The 22,553-nt window shown below is 44.6% G+C and overlaps 1 protein-coding gene and 1 non-coding gene across 3 annotated transcripts in view; both read right to left on the bottom strand.

Moving 5' to 3' along the window:
* The window catches only part of DISC1 (DISC1 scaffold protein), a 349,812-nt gene that overhangs the window by 57,600 nt on the left and 269,659 nt on the right, over positions 1–22,553 (bottom strand). For both annotated transcript variants that reach the window (XM_060126363.1, XM_060126362.1), the window contains exon 10: positions 16,002–16,062. In XM_060126363.1, coding sequence (XP_059982346.1) covers positions 16,002–16,062 — 61 coding nt within the window. The remainder of the gene's footprint in view (positions 1–16,001; positions 16,063–22,553) is intronic.
* On the bottom strand, positions 297–423 carry LOC132507695 (small nucleolar RNA SNORA25). Its single transcript, XR_009536268.1, has one exon. It is a non-coding gene; the product is annotated as a small nucleolar RNA SNORA25 (small nucleolar RNA).

Here is a 22,553-nt window from a genome sequence, read left to right as displayed (position 1 = left end):
TTCTGCAAAGAATTGAAACATAGCAAAATGTTAAAAATCCATGACTTCATAATGCTACACGCACACACACACACACACACTCTTTCTGTTCACCTTTAGAGGATTCTAGAAAACCAATTATTATTCTGAAACAGGTGCATAAAGAGAAAGAATCAAACATTTCTTTCTTTTGTAGATCATAACTCAGGACAATTAAATAGATGTTGAAGGAAACTTTGTTTTTAAACTCTGAGACATTTACTTACTTTCTCACATCACGAATCATGGATTATTATGAGTGAAACTGAGTGTCTGTATCTTTCATCTCTTCAGGAAAGCAGCACTACTGAGTGCCTGTGACATCCTATGGAGAATTTTAATCTTTGGTCATAGCATTAAGAGCTCCCTGTCTCACAAACCCACAGACCCTCTTTGAAATAACCTGAAGAAATTTCTTTTCTTATAGAAGAATTTTATGTAAAAAAATGATGACTGTGATGGAATTAGAATATGACTATTTCACAATCCACTAATGAAATAATAAGTCAAGTCAATAATCACCAATTTAGGTATAAAAAGCTGATGGAAAATCTGATACAAAGAGGGCAGGGCTCCCAGTCTTGAACCCAACAACCAATCTCAACACCACAGGAGAGAAAGAACAGATAATATTGGCTTCCTTATGTAGAAAGTAACAACGCTATCAGTGAAGCACTGTGACAATAAAATCAAACCTCAGTGTAATCAAACCTATAGCTCTAACTACCAGTTTATAGGAAATCCATGGGAAAAAGAAACATGTCGATGAGCACAAGGACACAAGTAGCCAAACTCTGTAGGACAAAAATACTGGTTAATTCAACAACAAGAAAGTGAAGTAAAAGGAGTAGGAACCCGTAGGTTAAAGAGCCCTGACACATTTCTTGATGTGAATAAGCCACGTGTCAACATAAAATTATGAGACAGTTTGGGAAAATTGGATATCTGATGATAGGAAGAAAGTCTTGTTAATGTTTTTAGGTGTGATAATGGTATGACGGTTATTTTTTTTAAGTCTTTATCTTTTTGAAGATATGTGTTGACATATTCATGAGTTAAATAAAACGAGATTCACTTCAAAATATTCCTGTGGGGGGCAGGGTGGATGTGGTAGGCTGAATAACGGCTCCCCAAAGATGTCCATGCCTTAATCTTCAGGACCCATGAATGTTACCTTATATGGCAAAGGGGACTTTACAGATATAATTAAGTTCAGGATTTGGGGATGGGGAGATTACCCTGGATTTTCTGGTCCGCGCAATGACGTCATCCAATGGTCCTTGTGAGAGGGAGGGAGCAGGGTCAGAGTCAGAGGAGAAGGTGATGCAGAAGCAGAGACTGGAGTGATGTGCTCTGAAGATGAAGAAAGAGGCCACGAGCCAAGGGTCACAGCTGGCCAGTAGCAGCTGAAGAAGCTCATGAAGCAGATCCTGCCCTGGAGCCTCCAGAAGGAAGCAGCCCTGCCAACACCTTGACTGTAGCCCAGCGAGACCCCCATCAGACCTCTGGACTCCAGAACTGGAAGACAGTAGATCTGTGTTGTTTCAAGTTGTTCACGGCTCTCTGTCTCAGCAGTGATAGGAAACTAGTACAGTGGGGGAGTGGAGGGGAGTACAGCTGAAATCAGTCCAGCCATGTACTGAAAATCGTTGAATTGGTGAGATGTGCACATGGGGGTTCGTTATAAGTTCTCTAGTTTTGCACGTGTTTGAAAATTTCCACAATAATTTGGATTTTTTAAAATAACGTCTTACTAAGGGAATTTAAATCAAAAAGTTCATTCTTAAGACACAGTTTTCAAGTTTTGTACCTCTGTCCCACACCCAACTCCAGAACGTTGTGGTAACGTTAGTCTTGGAGAACGCGGCGCTGAGGGGGTTTGAGACAGACAGATTACACACCCACACAGTAGTCCCTGGGGCACCTGAGGGAAGGTGCTTGATCTCTGCCAGCCTCAGCCCCCTTATATATTCAGATAATCACAGAGCCTGAGGTTGGGAGGCTTCAGTGAAATAATCCATCTAAAGTGTTTCGTGGATTACCTGCATACAATATCTCTTAATAAGGGTCAGCTACTGATATATATCAGCATTGCATGTCATTCCTACAAACATTTGAAGAACGTCTCCAGTCAGTCTCAATCCTAATTATCACAATCCTCTAAAATGTATCTGTGAGAAAAGACACACGCACCCCAATATTCATTGCAGCACTATTCACAATAGCCAAGACGTGGAAGCAACCTAAATGTCCATCGATAGATGAATGGATAAAGAAGATGTGGTATACATACACAATGGAATATTACTCAGCCATTAAAAAGAAGGAAATAATGCCATTTGCAGCAACATGGATGGACCTAGAGATGACCCTACTAAGCGAAGTAAATCAGAAAGAGAAAGACAAATATCATACGATATCAGTTATATGTGGGATCTAAAATATGACACAAATGAACGTATCTATGAAACAGAAACAGACTCACAGACATTGAGAACAGACTTGTGGTTGCCAAGGGGGAGGAGAGGTTGGGGGAGGGAAGGATGGGGAGGTTGGGGTTCGCAAATGCAAACTATTATATATAAGATGGATAAACAACAAGGTCCTACTGTAGAGCACAGGGAACTATATTCAATACCCTGTGATAAACCATAATGGAAAAGAATATGAAAAAAGAATATATATATATATGTATAACTGAGTCACTTTGCCGTACAGCAGAAATTAACACAACATTGTAAATCACCTATACTTCAATAAAATTTAAAAAACAAAAAAGAAGCACCCCTAAAAGGCCCTGTTGGGTGATGAATGAGAGCTACAAAATTATCTTTTGAGGCTTAGCATAGAATGCAATCACAGAAAATTCTTCCAGCTCAAGAAATGGCATCTTTACATTAGCAGCCACAGAAGGAAAACACTGCTTTCCTCCCTGAGGTGTTTGTGATCAGGGATTTAGAACCTACCCTGGGGTGAGCTCCCTGATAGAAGGGGACATAGCACAGCACAGAGAGCGTCTGCAACTCAGTGCTTGCCGCTTTGCAGCTAATGTTTGCACAGCTGTTGTACGACTCAGGGTGCTGGGAGGGAGGGATGCGGGGTCGGGGAGTGAGGAGGAGAAAAGGAGCAAAAATGAGTCGCAGACAATGTTGTGTGTAATATTTCGTCTAACCTACATTTGCCAAGGATGCTGCAGACCTGTCACCTCACTTTACGTGAGCTAAGAGCACTGAGCAGAGTCTTAAAAATGACTGCACACTGAAAGTGAGCATCGCAGAAATTCCAGGAGGAGCTCTACTTCTATTAATCATGCGTCTGAAGCTAACAGGTTCATCCCATGTTAGCAAATTAAACTATCACACAATCTTGACAACGCTTCCTTAAATCGTTAAACGTCTTCTCATTTTAATTAATGACAAATTGGATGTCTACCTGCTGGGGTTTCCATTGATACAGCAATTAATTTTTCCTTAAGATTTCTCAACTCCCTGCCAAAATGCATCAAAAACACTCAAGCTATATGGTTTCCCTTGAGCTTGTAAAAATCATCTTAGGGCTTTCCTGGTGGCCCAGTGGTTGAGAGTCCGCCTGCCGATGCAGGGGACACGGGTTCGTGCCCCGGTCTGGGAGGATCCCACATGCCGTGGAGCGGCTGGGCCCGTGAGCCATGGCCGCTGAGCCTGCGCGTCTGGAGCCTGTGCTCCGCAACGGGAGAGGCCACAATGGTGAGAGGCCCGCGTAACGCAAAAAAATAATAATAATAAAAAAAATCGTCTTCGTTTGGACATTCCGTATTGATTAGTCATAATCGCCTTTTTAAGAATGTGACAGGCCCCTTGAAACAGGCACATCGTGAAGCACACTGGCATATCTGGGGGACAAGGGCACACGGGCCCCCAGAGCACAGTGGACAGAACGTCCGTCCACTCGACGGCCTCCCCAAGTTCAGGTTTACATAGTAATTGCAATGGAATGGCTTTCCACCACCTAAACCAAACGGAGTAAAGAAAGAGGAATCCCTGGGCATCTTGCCAGGCCTCAGGCCTCCTTAAATACTGGTTGATTTCTTAATTGATCTCAGTGGGCAGAATGATCATATCATTGCTTTAAAACACACGCTTTGGGAGGAACTGGACAAACCACGGGGGAGTCTGTTAGCAGAGCCTTCTGTTTTAATAGTCAATCTCCTATTTGCTATTAGACAAGATCACGGCCATCTTTTCTATTTTTCAGGCCATCTTTTCAGAACAGCCCCACGTCCGATGAAGGGTTGAAATATCAGTGACAGAAAATGATGCCAGATGACCAAGACCTTTGGTCCACACTTTTAGTTCTGATGCTGCAGTCAAAAATCTGTCTTCTCACATACAGATGGCCAACAGGCACATAAAGAGATGCGCAATACCACAAATTATTGGAGAAACGCAAATCAAAACTGCAGTGAGGTGTCACCTCTCACTGGTCAGAAAGTCTACAAATAATAAATGCTGGTGAGGGTGTGGAGAAAAGGGAGCCCTCCTACACTGTTGGTGGGAATGTAAATTGGTACAGTCACTATGGAGAACAGTATGGAGGTTCCTTACTAGAGTTACCATATGACCCAGCAAAACAGAGTTACCACATGACCCAGCAATCCCACTCCTGGGCATATATCTGGACAAAATTATAATTCAAAAAGGTACCTACACCCCTATGTTCATAGCAGCACTATTTACAATAGCCAAGACATAGAAGCAACCTAAATGCCCATTGACAGATGAGTGGATAAAGGAGATGTGGTACGGATATGCGATGGAATCCTACTCAGCCATAAAAAAGATTGAAATCATGCTATTTGCAGCAACATGGATGGACCTAGAGATTATCATATTAAGTGAAGTCAGACAGAGAAAGAAAAATATCATATGATATCACTTTATGTGGAATCTAAAAAAAAAGGATACAAATGCACTTATTTACAAAACAGAAATAGACTAACACACATAGAAAACAAACATATAGTTACCAAAGGGGAAAGTGGGGGAGGGATAAATCAGGAACTTGGGATTAACAGATACACACTACTATATATAAAATAGATAACCAATAAGGACCTACTGTACAGCACAGGGAACTATAGTCAATATCTTGTAATAATATATAATGGAAAAGAATCTGAAAATGAATATATATATATATATATATAACTGAATCAATTTGCTATACACCTGAAACTAACACATTGTAAATCAACTATGTTTCAGTTTTAAAATAAATAAATAAATACTTTAAATTTTTTCTAAAAAATCTGTCTTCTCCTGTGCCAACCACATGGCTCACGCTACCTGAATTCTTCCCATCACACGTCAGGAAGACCTCTCCCCTCTCTGAAGCCCCTCACCAGGCAAACCCAAAGGGTTTCTGACTAATCCTTCCTCTTCTTTCCTTCTGCCACCCTCTTCTCTAGAGCAACATTTTTACTCTCTCAAAGGAAAACTGCAGAGGGAGAGAAGCAAATATATTGGAGTTACTTTCTCCCCAAAATGCTCTCTCTCTCTCTGAGCTCCAGTGACGGTCAAGATGAAGGGCTTTGAAGCCCCATGAATCGCAGAAGAGATGATAAATTCCTCCCAGCACCTGAGCTCTGGAGCCTGGAGCCCAGAACTTTCTTGGTCTCAAACACCCCCAAAACCAGCCAGGTTGCTTCTAAAGGCAGAAGAGTGGTGGAAGGATCCTAGCCCTTTGGTCACAGAAATCGTGGGAAGCTCTAACCGTCAGCCATTCACAAGAACTCAATTTCCTCACCTCTCTCCCTTTCCAGCCTCTGCAGGAGGTGCTAACAGCTGGTCAAAGGGCAGGCAGAGGAGAAAGCTAAGAGCTTAGATAATCAACCAGGTTTCGCAGCCCTTCAGTGGAGGCTCCAAGCTCCAAGCAAACGTCTCTTCTCTCCCCATACTTTCACCAGGAGGATAAGAGATTCTCTTCTGGTTTTATAAAATAAGGATTTTTTGAAATGTAGATATTTTGATTTCATCATTTTCATGATGCCATAGCTGCTACTAAGGTAATAATAGCTAGCATTTATTAAGTTCTTTTTGTATACGGGAAACATTCTTTATCCTTGCTCTATTATTGGTCTATTTTAATTGGCCACACATGAATCCAGGCAACTTGATTCCAGAGCCTGCACTTTATCTAAATGTCTCAGGTTCTCCACCTTCATCAGGAAAGAGATTATTTGTTTGTTTGAGGTTTTGTTTTTTTTTTTAATGCTAAAAACTTAGGAGGCGGGAGACCCTTCATCTTAATTCCCCTGTCTGGGCCCTGCTGCACAGCATCCCTGGAAAGGAACAGCGGACTCCAAGCCCTCTTTGTGGACCGGACATAAAGGCCGGGTGGGATTCAGCAGGCAACGGCTTCTTTTCTTGCCCTGAAGCAAAGACTTGCCTAGTTGGGGCAGTTGCAGGGGTTCTAGAGGCAAGAGCTCGACTCTCTCTTTCTGAAAAACTACATGGAGGCTTCTCTAAATGGACTGAAGTGTTCCGGAAACTATACTCATCATGAACTGAACATTTCAGGGGAAAAAGTTATTTCTGAGTAAAAATTCATTACTAGAGTTCTTAGAGAATGGAAAGTATTGTAGTGAACGGTAGCGCAAATGCAGACCTCCAAAGTTTATTATAAATTCTACCATTCACATAAAAATTTTCAAACATTACTTAGTTTTATATACATATCAGTCATACTTAATGTCTAGAATAGAAAACGGCTGTGGTGGTGACTCTAATCCCTATACAAATGTTACCAATATTTTCCCTACCCTTGTTTTTCCTTCTTTTTTTCCTACTTTCTAAATTCATGCCATCTTCTTGTATTTTATGTATTATTTTTCTGTAAGTATGTATTTTTATATGTTTAACCATTATTATTTTAAGTATACTGAAGGATTTTCCGTTATAAGATGAAATAAGATTAAAAATGAAATGTGAACAATCAATGGTTACATATTAAATTAATGGTTATGTAGACCTTTGTAGAATTAACTGCTTTACGATTTCTTATCAGTTTGAATTTCAAAATAGTATGGTATTTTAGATCCTTGTTTCCCCTGGAAAATTAGACAGTATAGCCAAATTGCTTCAATATTCAAAAGTGGGAAAATCTAACAACGAATATTTTCACAAAGGCTTTTGTGTACATGATGTGTAGGATCAATTTATCCAGTTTTAGAAGGAAGTGTGGACTTGCGGCGAAGGACCAACAATGGATGAAGCCACAGTATCTCCTGGGTGGAAGGACTGAGCCCTGAGTGGGCAATTGAGGTGAGAAGGCAGAACAGGGACATAAAAGGAAAATTCATGTCCCAAGACAGTGCGATCAAAGGGCAGGCGAGAAGCAGATGGGAGACAGGACAGGAGCCAGAGGACAGAAAAGTCCCTGTGGGCTATATCTCCTCAACAGAGTCTGAAAGGACAGACAGGAGTCAACCCAGTAGAGAGATGGCTTATCGGGAGGGGATGAAAAGGGCTGATGTACTTCCAGCGTCTGCATCCTAAACGTCTCCTTCTGCTAATGAGACAGAGACAGAGAGAGATAGAGAGACAGAGAGACAGAAAGAGAGAGATAGAGACAGAGAGAGACAGAGAGACAGAAAGACAGAGAGAGATAGAAAGACAGGGATAGAGACAGAGAGACAGAGTGACAGAGACTGAGAGACACACACACAGAGAGACAGAGAGAGAGACAGGGAGAAAGAGAGACAGAGAGAGCCGGCACAAATACAAATAGCTCCCAGCTGAGAACAGAGGTGAACGCAGGAGGGTCACGCCAAACAGAGGAGGGAAAAGAAAGAAGCTGAGAATCTGCCTTTTTGAGACGCAGAGGAAGAAAAAACGGGGCTGAGGCTGTGAAGACGGGGTGAGAGAGGCTCTGGGCTCCCAGAGAAGCAGCGGGGTCTGGGGAGGTACTAACGTGTCTGGCTCGTGCCTCCTAAGAGGGGAGAAGGAACGCCTGGGTCAGCAGCAAAACAATACAATAAAAATGCGAAAAACAGAAGCAGGTGTCCGCCCGCGCTTGGTCGCTTATCTCCTGGCCGCCATTTCTTATAGTCACTTCCCCCGGCAGCTTTCGAAATAAGGTCAATGTGGGTTGTTCCAGGTGCACCGAAACGTCGAAATCGCCTTGCATAATTCGGAATAAAGAACATTCTATATGGGATCCCAAAGAATTCTAGTCATTGTTAAACTCCTGTTGGGGTGCTGGCGAGCAGCGTCCAGGCTGCCGGGAAGCACAGCTCGGTCAAGTTTGGAATGTACCCCTGGGAGAAGCAGCCTCCCGGGCTTTCAGCTGTTATGCTTTTAAGGGCCGCACACCTGAACAAGGCTCGTGAATTCTGGCCTGAAGTTACCAATAGCTCCACGCTGTAAACTCCCTCTCCCCCGTGCCTTTTGTAACTCTGCCCATTCCCTCTTCATGTCTCTGCCTCTTTCATCTTCTTTGTGCACGAGTGCCAACTCTTCTGTTAGACAATGAACTCCTTTTTTTCCTCTGTGGACGTGAAGACAAAGACAGCTGCTGCATAGGCTGGTCACACGCTGAACGTGACATCTGATTCAGTCATCGGAAAATAAGCGAGTGTTAATGTCAGCACTGTCTCATCAGTGAGAAAATTACAGCCATGCGCTCTGATTTTTGTTTCACAAATTGTATGCATGTACTACTACACACATATATAAACAGGTTCAAGGACAAACCTTACATGAGTGAAATGAAAAAGTAAAGCAGAAATTCTAAAATGTTCTTCCCACATCCTAGTGGACCGCCTCGTAAGCAGCTGCCTTGGAAACTAGTGTTCCAGGGACCCCATCTTCAGCCCTCATTCCCATCTTCCTGAGATCGTGGGCAGTTGGTCATCAACACTTGCTTTTAGTCATGACTGACCGGCTCCAGGTGCCTTCGGTGAGGGGACAGACCTTGACCTCTGAGGCACACTCTGGGCAGCGCACTGCTCCCACTCTAGACGGCACGTCCTCTGGGCAGAGAAAACGGTGCCTTAGTTTCTTGATGTCATCCATATGGTACACTGTGCCGACTTAGACAGAAGGTCAGGACAGCACTGCCCAACAAGTACTCTCAACTCCAGGAAGCTGTGTGCCTCTCAGGCCTCGCTGGCTTCTGGGCTGAAGGCAAAGCCGTCCAGACAGACCAGCTGGGAAGGTGATGGTGCCCAGGCAGCAGCCATCACGGCTCTCCCTCCCTGCTTACACCCTGCTGGTCACTGAGCAGTGAGTCCCCTGAGCTACCATTTCCTGGCAGGCTGTCCATATTGAAACTGCAAGATAATGAGAAACTAAACATTAATTAAAAAAAAAAAGAACAAAATCACCTTTAGAAAAATATATGTCTAAGTAAATTTCATGTAAGACCAATGAGTTTGTAATAGTTTCCTCTAAAGCTAAGAAGACCTCTGAGAAAGTCTCTATTTCTATAGTCAAAACAGACTTTAATGATTTTTCTGTTTTCTTTTCTGATTAGGAAAGTATGATGCACATTCCAAAACAAAAAAAAAACTCGCTTGAGAAATACAGAAGAGCACAAAGAAACAGAAATCACCTATAATCCACTAAACTGTGCCTATAGTTTGTGGCAGTTTCTATGTTTAACCTTAGAAAAAATGCTAGGAAAAAAAAAGAGAAATTTTCCCATCAGTCATGCATACAAGAGACTCTGTGAGTTTAAATGGAGCTGTAGGGTGGAGGGCTTGGTGCCCACAAGCCAGAGATGTGAGCTGGCCATTAGACAGTAATAAATTTCTCCGGTACAATGGTTAGATACAAGATATAACATAGGATCAGTAAACAGTGTAACCCATCTACAAGCCTTTTGCATATTCCTTTTACCTCTTTGAGAAAAGTGGCTACCAGAGGATACGAATACTTGAGAAAATAAATACCACATCTTCTATATACAACGGAATATTACTCAGCCATAAAAAAGAATGCAATTCTGCCGTTTGCAAAATGTATAGACCTGGGGGGTATTATGCTTAGTGATTTAAGTCAGACAGAGAAAGATAAATACCATATGTTTTCACTTTTATGTGGAATCTAAAAAATAAAACAACTGAACAAATATAACCAAAAAATAATAATAATTGAAAAAACAGAAATTCAAGCAAGGTTCAGCTGTAAGGAAAAATGAGCAGGGCCAAAATATCAGGCTTAAGTACTACCTCCAGAAACAATAAACCTCGGGGGTAAGAAGAAGTGGAGAAAGCTCTTTAAGAGTAGATTTTTTTTCCCCTTTTCTATTATATCCCACTGAGATCTGATGTCAAGACAAATGGATTTCTGGAGCATTACATCTTCTTAGGCTGCCTTGACTTTTTGAATCAAACAGTTGAAAATAACATTTCAAGACACAATGGCTATTTATCCATTCATTCTTTTGTTTTTTTTGCGGTACGCGGGCCTCTCACTGCTGTGGCCTCTCCCGCTGCGGAGCACAGGCTCCGGACGCGCAGGCTCAGCGGCCATGGCTCACGGGTCCAGCCGCTCCGCGGCACGTGGGATCTTCCCGGACCGGGGCACGAACCCGCGTCCCCTGCATCGGCAGGCGGACTCGCAACCACTGCGCCACCAGGGGAGCCCCACCCATTCATTCTTGCATTAAATATAATTTTATTGAGATTGTGCCAGCCACTTGGAACACAGAGCAGGTGAGCATCCTCAAGGATCTCGCAGTCCAACGGAAGCAGACAGAAGTCAGTGCAACAGACTGTTGTCAGTGGCTCCTACTGTGAGAACCAAGAAGGAAGCAGGAGGAAGCCAGAGAGGCTTTGTAGAGAAGATACGGTGCTGAGCCGTGAGGTGAGCGTGCACCCAGGAGCTGGGAAGGGGAGGGCTCCCCAAAGGAGCTGCTGGGGGCGTGAATTAAGGAACTGAAAGCACAGGCTAGTCTGGGGCGCCGGGCACCCAGTGAGGGTGGGGACCCCAGAGACGAGGTGGCAGTAGGCTGGAGCCCCTTCACGGGGAGCCTGGGGGCCTGATGAGGACTGTGGGGTTTATGGTGGACGCAAAGGAGCCTAGAAGGATTGTAAGCAGGACAGTAACGAAGTCGTCCTGGCTGCAGGGGAACAGTGCGCTGAAACCGTGTGAGCCCAGAAGGAGGGAGGCTGTAAGATGCTTTACTGACTCAAGTCAAAGGCAGCAGCGGTGGGAATGGAAAGGAAAGCAGCGAGGGAGTGGGTCTGTGGAATGATCACGACCCTGTAAATGACCGCAGCCACCCTCCGGGCTCTCTGGCTGTAGATAAGGGGAAGGCGGGACATCCCTGAAACAGGGGGGGAAAACATCCACAAATCCCAACTCCTCTGTAGAAACGAGGAGAAGCAACGTACATGCATCTAACTTACAACTTGGATTATTTTTTCCATCGGTTCATTTTCTTCTTGAGAACAAGGTGTATTTGCCAGAGGTCTGTTGCTTCTCTGCCCCTCACTGATAGAGAGATAATAAGCCAGCTTCTCCCCAGCCTCTAAGTCACTCCCTGATCGTAAGGCTGGATGTAAAGGAGAGAATGTCACCTCCTCCCGATCCATGAATTCAATGCCTTGTTACTGAAGGGGAATTTTCCATTGGGACCGACACATATACACTATTGATAGTATGTATAAAATAGACAACTAGGGGCTTCCCTGGTGGCGCGGTGGTTGAGCGTCCGCCTGCCGATGCAGGGGACACGGGTTCGTGCCCCGGTCCGGGAAGATCCCACGTGCCGCGGAGCGGCTGGGCCCGTGAGCCATGGCCGCTGAGCCTGCGCGTCCGGAGCCTGTGCTCTGCAACGGGAGAGGCCACAACAGTGAGAGGCCCGTGTACCAAAAAAATAAATAAATAAAATAAAATAGACAACTAACGAAACATACTGTAGAGCACAGGGAACTCTACTCCGTGCTCTGTGGTGACCTAAATGGGAAGGAAACCTGAGAAAGAGGGGATATGTGTATACGTATAGCTGATTCACTTTGCCGTACAACAGAAACTAACACAACATGGTAAAGCAGCTCTACTCCAACAAAAATTAATTTTAAAAAGGGGAATTTTCAAAATAAATAGAGTAACTGTGAATGTTTATTTTTCAATTGCAAGTTTGTGTGTTTATACATGTGGAAGTGGATGTATACATGCATAGGTGTATATATGTCTATATTTATTCTCCTGTATAAGAAATAAAGAGTTTATGGGTGTAATTTACAAGTAACAATTTTACTATTGATCTATTTACAATTATACTTGACTGAATAGATACCCTGAGTACATAAAATAACATAATTGAGATACTTTTAAGTACATCAAATATTTGGCAGCCTTAACATTGTTTGATAGCAAATAAAATCATGGTTTTAAAAATCAGGTTTTATAAAAACCTTTTTGACGAACATTCAAACTTAGAGGGAAATTTCCTTTTTTATATAACTCAGATTATTAAAAGGCAAATCTTTGTTTACTATATACTAGAAGCCCCTATTTAATATCTGCCCACTTTTTTGTTCCGTACCGTGCAGGAGATCCTTCTGAGCTGCTGATAGCATCAGTTACTTCCTAATTTCTAATTCATTTGACTTTTTTGATAGAGAGGGAGACACTGAACCCACCCCAGTTTGTCTCAGTACTTGAGTCTCCAGGTCTCAACAAAGATATTGTTGTCATTTAGATTTGTCTCCAAAATCATGACTGGCCAGATCTAAAGCTCGCCGTGGCACTGATGATCAAGTGTGTCCTCAACAACTTTCTAACGGGAAATAAGCATTCTAGTCAATTCTCAGCAACTCTCTTTCTAAACCCCGGTAAGGCCCAGAGATGCTCCAGACAGTGCAAATAAATAACAAAGATTTTCATCGGCATCTATCACCTTGCTTTCGTCAACATCTCGCAATATTAATTGAGCAGCTACCATGATGCCAACCACCAAGGGCTAAAGACTGGTTTTGTGTTTTAAGATGTTGATCCTCTTGAAAAGAAACATGACTGAGGCAGCATCGTGCCACCGTCACGCCTCAGGCCTGCTGGGGAGGGCAGTTCTGTCCCAGGAAGGAGAGCCCGACACTCACCACACTTCCGCCGCCTCCAGGCTGGCCTCCCGCTCCAAGGCAGCAATAACCCCCCTGTGCACACCTCAGGGCGCAGCAGTTCCCAGCCTCTGTCTGCCCTTCTACCCACGGCCCAGGGGTTACAGAGCCTGCTGCCTTATCTCCTCTCTTATTTGGGTGGTTTCAGCACAGCAGTTCAAACAAATCTGGGCCAGACCTCCTCACAGCTTGAAACAGCAATGGAAAGAGCCCTCAGGAAGTAGCCTGGAGGATGGGCCAGCCACCATCCTGGTCCCCGGAGACTGTTGACGGATCCCAAGTAACGAACATACGTGAGTCATGCAACCACACTGGCTGGAGAGGTGATGGAAATGAGACCGGGCTGTCTACAGATGGGCTGCATTCATTCAGTCATCTATTCAATCATTCATTCAGCAAATATTGTTTGTCACCTACCCTGTTCAGACCTATCAAATCACTGAGGATACATCCTGAACAAGACAGACATAATCTTCCACACCTGACGTGAAGCACTTTGAAAGCAAGAAGAATAATTCAGTGCAAGCACATGACTCAGTCTTGGGGAGTCATGGAAGGCTTCAAAGAGGAGACGTCTAAAACTTAAAGGATGCACGAGGCTTAGACACATGGAGGGCTGGTCAGGGCTGAGCTGGGAGAGGCCCCCAGGGGCACATGCCAAGGGAGAGGTGAAAGCCCGCACATCCATGCACGGGCCAGCGCGCCGTGGGGAAGGACACTGGCCCGTCTCAGGCCGTAGCATCGGACCTACTGAAGATTACTCCAGATCGCTAAATATTGGGTTGCACCGTAAACGAGTGCCATCTTTCTAGGTCGAAATGGTCTGATATCAGTAATTTCACATGGTTCAACCTAATACTTCCCAGAACAATAATCCCTTGACCATTTTCCCTTCTAAATGAGTTTCTCTCTCGAAAAAAGCCACAGTGGCATTGAGAAACATACGAGAATCAGTAGGACTGGAGTAGGGCAGTGACGGGTGGTGATGGTTGATTCCGAAGGACCCACAGAGGCCACGTGGAAGAACGCATGAGCTGCAGTGGGACATTTAGGCTTTATCCTTCAGGGGATGGGGATGCACAATGACCAGATTTGCACTTTAAGATGCTCACTGGAGATCACCTGGAGAATGGAATGGAAAGGGCAACACTGTACGGAGAAAAATGGAGAAAGCAGCCCTCACAGTCATTCAGTGAGAGAAGACAGACCCGCCCTAGCGTGGTGAACGCAGGTGGGCTGGAGGATGCTTCCAGGGGCCTAAGTGGCAGGACTACAGACTGACTCCAAGGGGGAGATGAGGGAAAGCGCGGTGAACCTGAGTCCTGGTTCCACACAGGAACCAGGTGGGAGGGTCTCAACAGGTGGGGGGTGGGGGCGTTCCCTGGACTGCATACACAGCACAGGGGCCTGGCTTGGAGGGAAAAGGATGAGTTCTGGGCATGACTGTTCAGCCAGCTCTGACGATCAGGACAGCAAAGATCAGAAGCAGCAGGAGGGGAAGGGGACGAAGGTTTGCTGACAGCTGACTATGAGGGTGCTTTATAGACAGCGGATAATAAAAGGCACACACCTGGAAGGGAGGTACCCACCCTTCTGTTTTACAGATCAAGAAATTGAAGGTGAATGCTTACCTGAGGTTAGGTAGCTGATAAGTGATAGAGCTGCTATTTAAAGGGGAACTTCTCTACCTATACGCACGTCTCACAGCTCCAACCTGCCACCCACTCACCTAACAGAACGCAGGGCGTGTGGGATGCTTACGGCTAAAAAACGGTAAGCAGAGTTAAGATCAAGAGGGATGTGCAGAAACCTGCCCCGGCAGAACACGCGGTAGAGGAGGACACCAGCCTCAGGGCAGTGCACCTGACCCAGCTGAGTGCCCTACTTTCTAAGGAGGAGAGACATTTCCTTAGAGGATACCTCTTACCTGCAAGCCCTCTCACCCCATACCTGCTCCAGGCCACCTTCGTTGAGGTTCCTCCCCACATCTAGGGCACAGGGCTCAGGGCAATACCAGTCAGTGGTTGGAAGAACTTGCTTTCCAAGCATTAGAATCAACCCTGCAGCACCTCACCTGCCCCGTAGAGCAGAGCTCAGGTAGGCAGCTGAGGGAGAAGCGGTATTTTAGCCGATGGCGTTACCCTGGCAGACAAAGGTTTAAGGCATAGCCTGTTTAAAGAGTTATTTAACAATTTCCAAAGTAGTAGCAAAACATTTTCCGTAGAGCTAAACGCGTCCCAGGGAGCAAAGCACATAGTACATTTTCCTACTTTCCTTAATTAGGAACAGATCCTGGTGGCTGGGATTTATTTTCACGAGTACACATCCACAAAAACCAGAAACACCTTGACGGGATGCAGCATCCCTAATGTTTCTCAAACCTGAATTCCTAATTGGGTTTAAAAAAAAAAGGCACAAGAATTTTTCACCCTTGTTTTGATTCAGGATTCAAAACAGAATCTAAGATGTGCATTCTTATACTGTTCTAAAACGTAGATAAGCTGGGTCAAAACCCATGACATCCACTTCAGACATTTCAAAGAAGAGAAAGACAGACCAAGGCATGAATTTGGAATTTAACATACCAAGGAAGATTCTTCTTCTTCTTAGGAAACATGAAAACAATCTTGTGATCTCCCCGGACACTTTTCAACATCTTAATCTACTTACTTTTTATAAAAAGAGAAAAGCTCTGGGAGATGTCTGTACGGCACCTGCTTCTTCTGTTACAGGGTTCAGAGGACTCCTTTTTTGTGTTTTTCTTTGTTAATTTATTGTAGAAATTGGCTAGCCTTTTTCTTTGCTTTCACCAAATTCTGATATAATAAAGAATCCAGACGTGCCATGGAGTCTGTAATGAAGAAGTTACCATCCCTACCTGTGCAGTTTATCCTCAAGCATTTCCATGTACTTCATAGTATTCACCTTCACACTGGTTTCTGCAAAACAAAAATCCAAAATTGATGCAACTGGAGTCAGAGATTGAACAAAACCCAGAACTGCTCAACTAAAAGCCCAAACCCGAAGGATCACAGTTGAGCCGCTAGTAATGATAACATCCTATGTTTGGAAAACACTCGAATCCATTGGACGGCTTGCCTGGAGGGATGCGTTGGAAGGGGTCTGAGGCCTCCAGGCACTGCCAGAGTTGGAGCCGGGGATCGAGGGTATGATGCCTTTCACTACGTGTTTTCAAAGGCAGCTTAACCGGTGCCTGGCGTGGATCCCGTTGTGCTCTGTGCCCCTCACCTTTCCCACCTGGTAGCCAAAGGCTTGGGAGTTTGGGAGTTTGGGAAAGAGTGAGAGAGAGAAGAACACCCCATCCTGTGGTTTAACCAGAGAACCTCACCAATGCTAGCTGAGGATTACAGACCCTTCCGTTGAAAAACAAACAGGAACCGGATGCAGCCAGTGAGCTGACATCAACTACTCAGCTCCCAAAGCTGTGAGATCAGCTTCCGCTAGAGGTAAACCCAGTGCCTCATAACCACCGAACACTGAAGGAATAGATGACTCTTATGGCCCAATGGGTCAAAGAGGCACTTTGCTAATGTAAAAGAGATCTGGTACCTTTGGGACAAGCTCTGACACCCTCTGTTTCCCCCTCCTGTGAGGGGTGAAAGTGCCTTGGTCTACAGGTGATCCCCGAACGAGATGTGACTTCCAGCCCCAGAAGAGCGGCCGGCAGAGATGCCTCTGGAGGATGGTGGCGGTAACCTATTGATGTTGTTCCCTTTCTGTCCTCACCGGTATTACGGCCATTGTGATATTTACCATTCTTTTTATTCCAACCTTCATTCTCAAAGGTAATTTGTGCTGAAGGGCTCATGGACACCCAAAAGTTGGGGTACATGGAAAGCATGCTGCCTGGCTCTCAGCCCTGAGTGTCCGCCTGGGGGACACTCAGGACCCCACGTTGGTCAACATGTATGCGTGGGGTGAGGGACAGGGGCTGTATTGGAAACTGGAAAAAGTACCTTGAAATTCTTCATCAAGAAACCAAATATTCCCAGGAACTACAGTACTTCATTGATCCCATTTTGGGAAACACTGCTCTAAGAATACAAAAGCCAAACGGATGACCTTTCCGATGGGGGAAAACACACCTTATCAATGAATCAGTAAGACTATTATTAAAAGGCTATGATTAAACTGATTATTCTGCTTCAGTTGGAGTCACATGAAGTTATTTAATAAGGCATTGTACTTAATTTTCAAGAATAATTAAGCTACTCTTAATCCACACTCTCAGACCACTCTGTTTTGTTTTCATCAAAACATTTACCACTACCTGTTTTTTGTTTGTTTGTTTATATGCTTTTTATTGTCTATTTATTCCCACTACAAGGTAAGCTCCGTAAGAACTGGGATGCTGTCGGTCTTACTCAATGCTGTACCTCCAGTACTTTGAATAGCATTTGTCTGTACTAGTTTCTCAACAAGTGTTGACAGAATACTTGAATAAATCTAGTACTTTTCTCTTTGTTAAAAAAAAAAGAAAGAAAAGAAAAGAAACCAAATATTTAGATGGAAATGACAACAAAAGTTCTGGTTAATTCATTGATGATAGTTAAAACAGAGATACATACAGTGAAAGGAACTGTTGAAGTTGATTTCTTATTGATCTGTGCTTGCCTAAGCTACAAGTTAAGGTGTGCTAAGTTTCTTCTCCAAATAAATCAGTTAAGTATGTGTTGTCAGCTCCTACTATGAGTCAGGTCGTGTGCCGGCATGGGGGTTTAGTCATGGGGATGTGGTCCTTCAGAGCAGAGATCTCACTGGTTCACCTGGAATAAGTACTGCAAACTCAGAATATCCCAACCAGACATGCTGTTTCACAACATCAAGAGAAGGGGGTCAGAGTGGGGCTGCAGAGTGCTCAGGGCAGGCTTCGTTGAGAAGGTGACATTGAGTAAAAGCATGGAGACGGCGGGGAGAGCATGTAAGCAGCACGCCGGGAAGGGCAGAGACGCAGACCGGCCAGCCAGGGCAGGAGTCTGCCTGAGTGTCTCACCAACATGTGGCCAGAGCAGAACGTTCCCTGGGGAGAAGCGATGAGGGCAGAGAAACAGCTCAGGTCCAATCACGCAGGCCACTGCAGCAGACTCTATTTCCAAACACGGCCACAGTAATATTGCTGGCCCCATACGCTCTTCCAGAACTTGGCCACTGTCCATCAAACAGGGAAACCTATTTCCCTCCCCTTGAATCTGAACAGGCTAGGACTGTTCCCCCAGCTGCGCATAGCAGGAAGGACGCTGTTTAACTTCTGAGGCTAGGGTCCAGCTCCTGCCTGGCTCCTCCTCCCGGGAACCCAGCCGCCATGCCGTGGGGAAGCCCAAGCCACACGAGAGGCTGTGTGGAGCTGTTCTGGCTCCCGGCCGCCGGGGCAAGGGGCTCAGCCTACAGCCCGCATTTTTTTTTTTTTTTTTTGGCCGCAACGTTTTATTCAGTTAAGCAGGCTCACAGAGCAGGAGAGAAACGCCAGCTGCAGAGGGAAGGTCCTGCAGATCCATGCCCTGCATCCCCTCAGAGAAGGAGGTGGGGTCCTGGGGACAGCTCCCTCCGTCCATCTGTCCCTCTGTCCAGAGTCCCAGGGACTGGGTGCCCCTGGGCAGAGAGTAGTTACTGGGAGGTAGGGTAGGAAGAGGGTGGCTGGCTCCCTGCCGCTCCCAGCAGAGTCAATCCTGCCATGGCTGCTGCTGGGCCTCCACTGGACCCCGGGCGGGGCTGTGGACCCAGAAGCCCAGCACGCGGCTGGGGACAGGTGGGAGGCAGTGTTGGGAGCACACGCCACCAGGAATTGCTTTTTTAAAAGTATAAAGTGTTTTGGAAAAAAAAAAAGGAAAAACATCTATATAAAAATTTCTTCACATATAAAATCCTGAAGAAGGTACAAGGTAAGACCCAGTGCTAGGGGCGTGCTCAGATATGCAGAGTGAGTGTGTGTGTGTGTGTGTGTGTGTGTGTGCAGACGTGTGAGTGAGCGAGCTTTCAGATGATTTGGGCCTTTCAGTCTGAGGGACCCGGACATCATGGAAGGGAGACAAGCCATCCCTGCTACTCTCTGTCGAAACCCCTGACTCACAGAATTTGTGCACATAATAAATGGTTGTAAGTCATTAAGTTGTGGGGGTAAGTAGTTCTATAGCTGTAGTAACTGGAAAGCCATCTCGGGATTTGGGGTGTTCTGAGTGAAATGGGAAAGCACTGCATAAGAATGGCAAGCAATTGGCTCATGGCTGCTGTGTTGAGACCAGACTGTAGGAGGAGGTGAGGTGATGGGGACTGAGACCAGGGCGTCAGCAGAGGCGGCGATATGAGGCAGATTTTAGGTACACGTTAAACAATAGAAACAACAGGAGTTCCTGACGGATTGCATGTGCATGTGTGAAAAAGAGCCACGTCGAGAATGACCACAAGGTTTTTGCCCTGAAATAAAAACAGAGTCGCCATCAACCGAGAAGGGAAGATGGCGGCGAAACCCGTTTGGGGAGACAAGCAGGACTTTAATTTTGGATTGAAATTTGCTAAGAAAGTAGAACTCTGATGTCCCCCCCGCCAAAAAAAAAAAAAAAAAAAAAAGATAAATACGTGAAGTGATGGATGTGTTAATTAACCTGATGAGGGGAAACTCTTTCACCATGTATATCACACATCACGATCACGTTGTACACTTTATCTCACAACGCTATTTGTCAATTATACCTCAATAAAGCTGGAGAAAATAAAAGCAATCGAAAAACTTAAAAAGAGTCCAATTTTGGATACGATAAATTTAGGTTTATTAGACATCCAGCAGGACTGGCAAGTATAGAGTTGGATATATGAGTCTAGAGAAGCTCTGGACTGCAGACGGACACTCAGAAGACCCTGGCGACTGAAGCAAGGAGACGAGATGTCATCACGCAGGGAGTGAGAGTAACTTAAGAAGCCCTTGGTGATCCCATATAACTATGATTATATTGTGATAGCACTTTTCATGCAAGGGACAAAAATTCACAGCACCTCCCTTGAGGACAAGACAGCCATATTCTCGTGTTTAAAATAATCCAGAGGTACACCCTATGAATGATTTTGTTAAGAAATCGGACACCAAGTACTTGAGTCATCTAAGCACTTGACGCTCCAGTTAGTAACCTGCTAGACCCACAAGGAACATCTTGCCCACTGGCCCGGAGGCTGCCATCTGCAGAGGATGCTGTGTTGATTGCCTTCGCTGGATCCTGACTCATCTCCCAGGCCAGTCTTTGCTCACATATTCCTGGGTTGACTCATAACCTTCCAGAGAGACCCAGACCATAGATGGGGAGTTTAGGTTTTTAACTTCCTAAGAGCTATGCAACTTCCTAAGAGATACGCCCACAGAGGAGACACTGACTGAGAACAGAGCTCATCCTTTCTTCCCTTACCACCAGCCCTCTTCTTCCCTCCTTTCTCCAGCATCTTAGAGCAGGGACCCAGGGAATGGCAGTGGTGGTGAGGCAAGATTCCAAGAACCAAGGATGGTACCGAGGGAAGCTGAGTACAAAAGGGAAAAGGAGACCAGGGGTCACCGGGCATCTTGATGTGGAAAAGGCAGGAACACTTCCCCTCCTCCCCACATGCTAAGAGAATCTGATATCCAGAATCGGGCCAAAATATCAGAATGGACTTCATATAGTTTTATGAATCCAATTAAACAAGAACTGATTGATCATTAAACACAGCAAAACTACGAAAACATTTATGGGAGTGCATGGCACAGACACAAATCAACGTTACAGGAATGGAACCTGGGTCCCACTTCATGCGAGACACTACGCTAGGCACTATTTAAGTATAATAGAGATACGGCCTCAAGGAGCCCAGAGAGCGCTGTAGGGCCAGATGCTAACATTGATTTCTCCTGGGAGTGCACAGCAACATTTTCCGTAAGTCTTCATCATAAGTGATGATCCAAAAGTAACCCTATGAGTCTAATGAGAAAAAAAAATTACCAAGCTACCCAGCAATAGCCTTTTCAGGATAAACTAGGAAGGTAGGAGAATGTTAAGTAGAAGCAGGTCTAACTAGGTTTCATTGCATGAGCTCCTTTGTTTGCATAATAAAAGGACAGCAGTATTTGTCATGATAATAGTACAGGGAATGAGTGACACCCAGGCAGCCTTGCCTTCGGATTGAATGAAGCAGTGATTCCAAAGAAGTTCAGCCCCGCCTCAATTAACAAGGCAGCGTCATGAGATCGGTACAGTAGGATCTCAAATTTGAAAATGGAAGCTGAAGGGACCTCATCAGTTTAGCATCAATCACAAATTTTGTCTAACGTTAGCCATTTTATTGACGTTTTTCTAAGATAACCTCAGTACCAAGTGAGGTCTGACCTCGTTTTATGAAAATAAGTCAGCAGATTTCAAAGGTAGATTTAGACAAGATGAACACCCATTAGTGAAATCTTCCAGAAGGAAGACGTGAAAGACAAAGGAGAAATTTTAGAATTCTGAGAAACGTTTGAACATCTGAAGTATTATTCTTCCGCTTGAGTTAACGGAAGGACTTCTGTTTACCTGGGTAATTAAACCACACAAGGAGATGAAGTAGTAAAGCAGCACTAACGAAGAGCCAGGTAGGCCAACAACATGGAAAAAATGGACTTGCAGTTGCATTGTCTTAGTAGGTGGGATGGAACAAAATTGTGTGACCTTGAAGTCCGGCAGAATCTGTTACAGGAGGTGCTACACAACTCAAATCTTACACTGAAGATGGAAATACCAGCCTGAACCCTTGCTGCTACCAAAGGGATCTTGACTGTCACACTGGAAACCCAATATGCAGAAATACTTGATATCAAGTTAATGACATCAATCTAGTTAACATTTGATTGAGCACTTCCTACGCGTCAGGTACTGTTCAAAACATCTGCTCTAAATGCCACACAATAATAGTACGTATGAAGCAGTTATTATCATCCCCATTTTGCAGTTAGAAAAACAAAGGGGCAGTGAGGATCATTATAGCTCACACAGCTAGTGAGGGACAGTCCCAGGGCCCCCACTGTTAGAGAACACAACCTCAATTTTAAATAACAGGAGTGAGGAAATGCACACTGAACAAACACGTGTGAAATTTCAGCCGCCAGCAAAATGAAGCAGGTGTTCAAAGAGAATCAATTCAGGAGAGGCCAAAGACTGCTGTAAAAAGTCAAAGTTACAAGGAGCACCGGCCATTACAAAACAGCCACCAACAAATGGAAACCTAACAGCATGTAAACTGTGGGGAAGAATACCGCTAACATAGCAGCATAAAATACATTACCATTGTGTGATATATTTATATCATGTATCTGCTGACATATCAGCATAAGATACATTACCATTGTATAATATATTTATATCATATATCTGCTGACATATCAGCATAAGATACATTACCATTGTGTAATATATTTATA

This window comes from Lagenorhynchus albirostris, chromosome 16 (assembly GCF_949774975.1).
Source record: "Lagenorhynchus albirostris chromosome 16, mLagAlb1.1, whole genome shotgun sequence".
Lineage (NCBI taxonomy): Eukaryota > Metazoa > Chordata > Mammalia > Artiodactyla > Delphinidae > Lagenorhynchus > Lagenorhynchus albirostris.
This window is presented reverse-complemented; position numbering and strand designations above follow the sequence as displayed.